The sequence below is a fragment of the Bison bison genome, unplaced genomic scaffold, assembly GCF_000754665.1.
Source record: "Bison bison bison isolate TAMUID 2011002044 unplaced genomic scaffold, Bison_UMD1.0 scf7180017864167, whole genome shotgun sequence".
NCBI classification, from domain to species: Eukaryota; Metazoa; Chordata; class Mammalia; order Artiodactyla; family Bovidae; genus Bison; species Bison bison.
In genome coordinates, this window is record NW_011494739.1 from 5,748,964 (window position 1) to 5,755,021 (window position 6,058).

The 6,058-nt window shown below is 54.6% G+C and overlaps 1 protein-coding gene across 1 annotated transcript in view; it reads left to right on the plus strand.

Moving 5' to 3' along the window:
• Positions 1–6,058, plus strand: part of PHACTR3 (phosphatase and actin regulator 3) — an 88,398-nt gene that overhangs the window by 6,842 nt on the left and 75,498 nt on the right. The window contains exon 3 of the mRNA XM_010841855.1: positions 3,463–3,645. Coding sequence (XP_010840157.1) covers positions 3,463–3,645 — 183 coding nt within the window. The remainder of the gene's footprint in view (positions 1–3,462; positions 3,646–6,058) is intronic.

Consider the following 6,058-nt stretch of genomic DNA (forward strand, 5'->3'; position numbering starts at 1 on the left):
ACATCAGGTGAGCCTGTGATAGTGACCCAGGGGCCCCGAGTGGCTGGAGTCCTTCACAGCCCCGGGAACTCATACTGGGACCCCCTTGGCCAGGCAAACCCAGGAAGGGCCTCTGCCCTGCACAGGTGTGCACTCACGTGTACATGGACGTGCCGCCAGCTCGAGTTTGCCCACAAGGCAATCGGATCATGGCAGCATGAGCTGGCTGTGGATGGGCCTGCAGGGGTGCCTGTGCATCCCCGAGACGAGCCTATGTCCAGCCAGTGGGTTTGCCCTCCCCGCTCCTCGTGAGGGGGGTGGTGTGTTATTTTGTGATACTGTGAACACGTGCTTTGTATGAACCCCTCTGAGCTTGCCTCAGTTCCTGAAGCTCTAAGAAGCTGCCGGATCCAGGAAGGACCCTGTTGGCATTGCTAGGAGACTCGTGAGATGGGACCGGGTCCACCTGGGTGAGGAGCTGACCTTTCCATCACTCTGCCTTCACTACTTTGGCTGGTGACGTGTCTGTGTCAGGCAAGGGCTGGCCGGCATCCTGGCCCCACACGGGGTTCCCTGGTCCAAGCACATTGAGTAAGGACAGGAGTACCCCCACTTCTCTGTCCAGTTGCTCTTTCTGCTCCTGAGTGACATTCCCCGATCTCCTGTGCCTCCTCTTGGCTTTGTCTTAAATAATTTAAGGAGTTTCATTCTGCATCAGTGGTCTGAGAAGGAGGTGGTGGTTACCCCTGTGCTGTGTTCAAGTGACCCGAGAGACCACGAGGTCCTTCTTCTTGGGGCAGTTGGCAGTGTCAAGTCAGGTCTGGCAGGAACGCCGGGGGCTGTGTGTGTGTGTGTGTGTGCGTGCATGCGTGCGCTTGCACGGTGTGTGTTGCATGTTTGTGGTGTGTCCCCTCTCTCCATGGTTGCTCTGTGAATGACCCCGGCTCGTGCTCCTCTCTGCTGCCCTTGGAAGGGCCTGGCGGGGACAGAGCACCGACGTACAGTGAGGGGAGCAGGGGACCAGCTGCCCGCAGCTTCCCCACCCCCCAGCGTTGCTTAGCAACGACCCTGCCACCCGGGCTATTTTGAGCACTGTAACTTTTCATTGAACATGATTATGAGCCGGAGCTCTGAGCACAGCCCAAAAGAGTCATGCAAGCCTGCTAAGCCATAGAAGCAGGTGGAGGAACCCCAGAACCGTGTGTTGGGGTGCAGCATTTCTTGAGCCCTGTGGAGGGTGGGGACCTTTGGGTCTCTTTCAGGTTCAGCGTTCTGACCATTTTATTGATGAGGATGGAGATACCTTTATTATTAGCAGGGATCATCACCAGCGGCAAATGAGCCACAGCTTCTAAAATTTGGGGTCCCCATCTATAAAGGACCTAAAGGGGTGGGGGGCTATGATGCTCAGGTAAGCTGGTGCCAGCAGAGCGCCTACAGCCCCGCAAAGCCTCAGTCAGTGCTGGCTGTCACCTGTAACCAATGGACAGGTAAGCTGGTAGCAGGGACTGTCACAGCTGTGGGTCAGGTGTGTGTACACTAGTCATGAGAGAGGGTCCGAGATGCTGCAGTTCTGAGCTTGGTGACCTCTAACTGTGTCCCCTGGGCAGGTTCTCTTGGCTTGTGTCTTGGTCTTTTCCTGGGGTGGAGTTGGTTGACTGCTGGTCAGATCTGGCTGATCTGTTTTTGTAAAGCCCCTTGAGCTTAGAATGGTTTTAAACTTAAAGGATTTTTGTAAAAATAAAAAAGGAGTATGGAGCATGGATCTTGTGGCCTGTGGCCCAGAGAGTCTAAAATACAAATACTGGCCGCTTCTCTTTTCTGGGGAAGGGTCACCAGTACCTGGTCTGGATCCTGCCCCCAGCCGGGTGACGTGGCTGCACAAATGGCATCTTATGGGCCCTAGATCTTCAGACTTCTGTCTTTTCTGCCCTCTCCATCCACCTCCCCCGAGGGGACATGCAGCAGAGGGAACATGAACAACAGTGATGACTAGCGTATGTCCCTCCAGGGTCTCGTCACAGACCCGGCCTGGGTTGGGGAGGGCTCTGTTCAGGGAGCCTGTTGATAGCACGTGGGCAGGGGGGCCCAGGCCAAGTGGTCAGACCATCGCCCTTGTCATCCTCTCCCTCGTCCCCTTCAACAACAGCAATGAGGGTAACAAAAGCCTGTGCATGGCGTCCGCTTTATGTCAGACGTTTTATAGACAGTACTTCACTGAATCCTTGCACTGACTTCTCTGAAGCAAGGAGTTATTAGCCCCATTCTACAGAAGTGGAAGTTGGGGGCTGGAGCCATTTGCTGCCTGGGCACAGGAACTAGGGGCAGTGGAGAGGGAAACCTTATGCTTTTTGTCCCACTGGGACACCTGGGGAATGGAAGGGGCACTGCCATCTGACAGCAGGTAAGAATTGGGACTGACGTGGGCAGCGGACCTCTGGCTCTGAAATCAACCTCTCCTCCCCTCCACCCACCTGCGTGTTCTCCTAGCCAGGCTGCCCCACCCCTCCCCGCACTGTGCTGAGCAGGCCAGCCGTGTGGATGTGCACAGATTACACTGACACCCTACCCCATGGTGGCCTGGATGAACCGGCTCTAGAGATTAGGTTGTACAGGGGGCCGTGTGGGTGCTGCGAGCCCGGAGCCAGGAGCTGCATCTCAGAGCTGATCGTGATTGACTGGCTGAGCCTCCAGCCTGGACCTGTGCTGTGTGGTTCTTATACCTGGACCAGTCAGTCATTATGCTCCAGAGCATCAAGCCCCTCAATGCTGATATGACCCCATGGGGGCGATCAACCAGGCAAGGGCCAGACCCTCAAAGCCTCCAGCCACTGAGCCCCAAGCAAGGGGCGGTGCTGATCCTTCTTGAGGTGTCCTGCTAGGAGTCTGGTATCCTGCGTCCTGGGATGGCCACTGTCTCGACCAAGGACTCCCTGATTCCTGCTCAGCCCTGGGCTGTGCCCTGTTTCTGGGCTGGTGATGCCATGTGTGGCTGCCCAGAGTTTAAGCCTCCTGTGGGAGGTGGGTAAGGATTGTCTTGTTAACCTCCAGATTTCCGGGGTTGGCACAATGTCAGATCTGACATATGAGAAGCATTTGTGTGTTGGGGACCAAATGGTGGGAAGTGGGTGCTGAAATGGAAGGTTATTTATAGCCACAATGGTACAACCTAGCACCTTGGGGATGGACAGCAATCGGCGCTTGTCATCACCTGTGTGGGTGGCCTTGGCTGGTGGGACAGGGACACCACAGAGGCTCAGATGTGGGTTGGAAGTGGTACAGGCAGAGGCCGGGGCAGGTGTGCTGTGATGCTTGGTGCTGCCCTAGGAAGACAGTGGAGATGGAGAAGAATTCCCAGGGTGTGTGGGAGCAATGCAGGGTACCACCCCAGCCTGGGATGGCGTTCTTCCAGGAAGTCACCTTGTATGAATGCGAGCCGGTAGGAAGGGAGTCAGGCTCGGCTGACAGCTGACATTCTTGCAGATGCTGAGAACAAAGCATGCAGTCCCGACGGAGAGCCCCGTGCTGCACAGAGCGAACCCTCCACACCCCGGCAGGAGCCGCTGACTTCAGAGGAAGCGCCGCCGGGAAGCCCTTTGGCCACAGGGACAGACCAGGCCTCCCCAGACGAGCCGCTGGCCTCAGATAACCATGCAGACGATGCAGGTATTGACTGGACGCTGGGGTTGAGCTGCTCTGGGGATGACTGTTGACCTGGGTAGGACGAGGGTCCCGGCCTGCGCTGGGCAGCAGCCTTGGTGGAAGGCTGTCCTTAGAGGCAGCAGGGCTGGTTCATTCCTTTGAGGTGTGGTCAGCGTATCAGCAGCTACTGATCTCTATCGTTACGCTGGCGACCAGAAGAGCCAATGCGCTTGGCTGCTTGTGTGCATGACGCCGTTCTAAGTGCGGTCACATATGTTGGCACGTGGAACCCTGGAAGAACACCCAGATGACTGATGCTGTTGCCCCCTTCCACTTGTTGATGAGAAGGGGGTGCACAGGTAACTCATCCAAGGGTTTTGTTGTTTTAGTTGCTCAGTCGTGTCTGACTCTTTGTGACCCTGTGGACTTCTCCAGGCAAGAATACTAGAATGGGTTGCCATTTCCTACTCCAGGGGATCTTTCCTACCTGGGGATCAAGCCCATGTCTCCTGCACTGCAGGCAGATTCTTTACCTTTGAGCCACCAGGGAAGCTCCAAGGGTATAGAACTAGAAACTTGAGAGCAATGTCTTTGACATCAGCCTGACCTGGGTTTGAGATGTGACTGAATTCCTCACCAAGCTGTGTGGCTGTGGACGAGTCACTTATCCTCTCTGAACCTGTGTCGCCAACCATAGATGGGGTCATGTGGCACACACTTCTTGGGGTTGCTAAAGTGAAACCACTCGGCTCAGTTGTTGCTCACACTGAGCACTCACCCAGCGTTTGCTGCCGCCGCCAGGGGTTATCATCATCACCTTTATCGTCATCATCACTTTTGTCGTTGTCATTGTGGTGGTGCTAGTGGTAAAGAACTCGCCTGCCGATGCAGAAGATGTAAGAGATGCGGGTTCAGCCCCTGAGTTGGGAAGATCCCCTGGAGAAAGGAATGGCAACCCACTCCACTATTCTTGCCTGGAGAGCCCCGTGGACAGAGGAGCCTGGTGGGCTACAGTCCATGGGGTCACAGAGAGTCAGACACAGCCGAGCACACACATACATTATGGAAAAGCAGCCCTTTGGGAGAGGGCGATGCAGTAACTCCTGGTGTTGGGTTGCTTGCCAACGCCCCCCAGAGGCCTTGACACTAACAGCACACATGTTTGGGGGTGTGGTGCACCTGAGTTTTGCTTTGAATGGGGCCTCCGCCGGGTCTCTGGCAGCCCTGTAGGTCACAAACCTTGCACCGAGAACACGGACCAGGACTGCAGCTCCAGTCCCTTCTGGAAGCCTGACCTTGAGCAAAGCCCCATTCAATGAGTGGATTGAAATCTAATGCAGAGACCTGAAACTCGCCACTTCCAACATTGCCTGGGCTTAAAACTCGGGAGCATTCGCAAAAATCTACGTGTGTAGCTAGCTGCTTTTCAGCCATCAAAGTCCACGACCCCTGGGCCCTTGTTCCCACACAGTCACTGTGGCTGGGAGCTGAGAAGATTGGATTCAGTGATTTGGGTTGGCTTTGGGCTTTTGTGTTTGGGGTGATTCCTGGTTTTGTGTGGATGGTGTGGCATCAGCCATAGAACATTCTCCAAAAACCCCAGGAGGACCCATTGTTTTGATGTTAGGTGGGACAGGATTCTGTGGGACTGGGGCTGAGCGCTGGTGTTCCCAGAAGTACACGAATTTAGAGGAAAAGTGGCATTCAGTGAGCATGTTCTCTGTGTGCTGGATTATCTTAGCCCCATTTTTAAAAATTTTATTTTATTTTTGGTTGCGCTGAGTCTTCATGTCTGTATTCAGGTTTTTCTCTGTTTGTGGTGAGTCGGGGCTACTCTCCAGTTGCAGTGCTGGGGCTTCTCCTTGCAGCGGCTTCTCATTGCAGAGGCTCCAGGGTTCACGGCTCAGTAGTTGGGGTGCACAGGCTTAGTTGCCCCGCGACATGTGAGCTCTCAGGTCCCTCCAGGGGTCGAACCTGCATCCTCTGCATTACAAGGAGAATCCTTTCTCATTTTACTACCAGGGAAGGCCCCCATTTTGTAAAAATTAAATTTACTTATTTTTAATCGAAGGATAACTGCTTTACAATATTGTGTTGGTTTCTGCCAAACACCAGCCTGAGTCAGCTGTAGGGAAGTCCCCCATTTTTTTAAGATGGACCAGAGAGATTAAGTCACTTCCCTGAGGCCGCAGAGCCTTCACATCAGTGGTAAAGCTGGGATTTGATTCGCAGACATGCTCTTAACATTCTACAGCCCCAACTATAGCCAGACTTTGCTGTGCTTCTGGCATGTTCTGGAATGTGGGTGGTTCTGTCATCTAGAAGAGGGTCAGCAGATTGCTGGCTACAGGTCAGACCCAGCCTGCCTTTGTCTGTACAATCAGCTCGTGGGCTGGCACCGTAAACCTGGGGACCAGGCAGAGACAGCTCCCTCCCT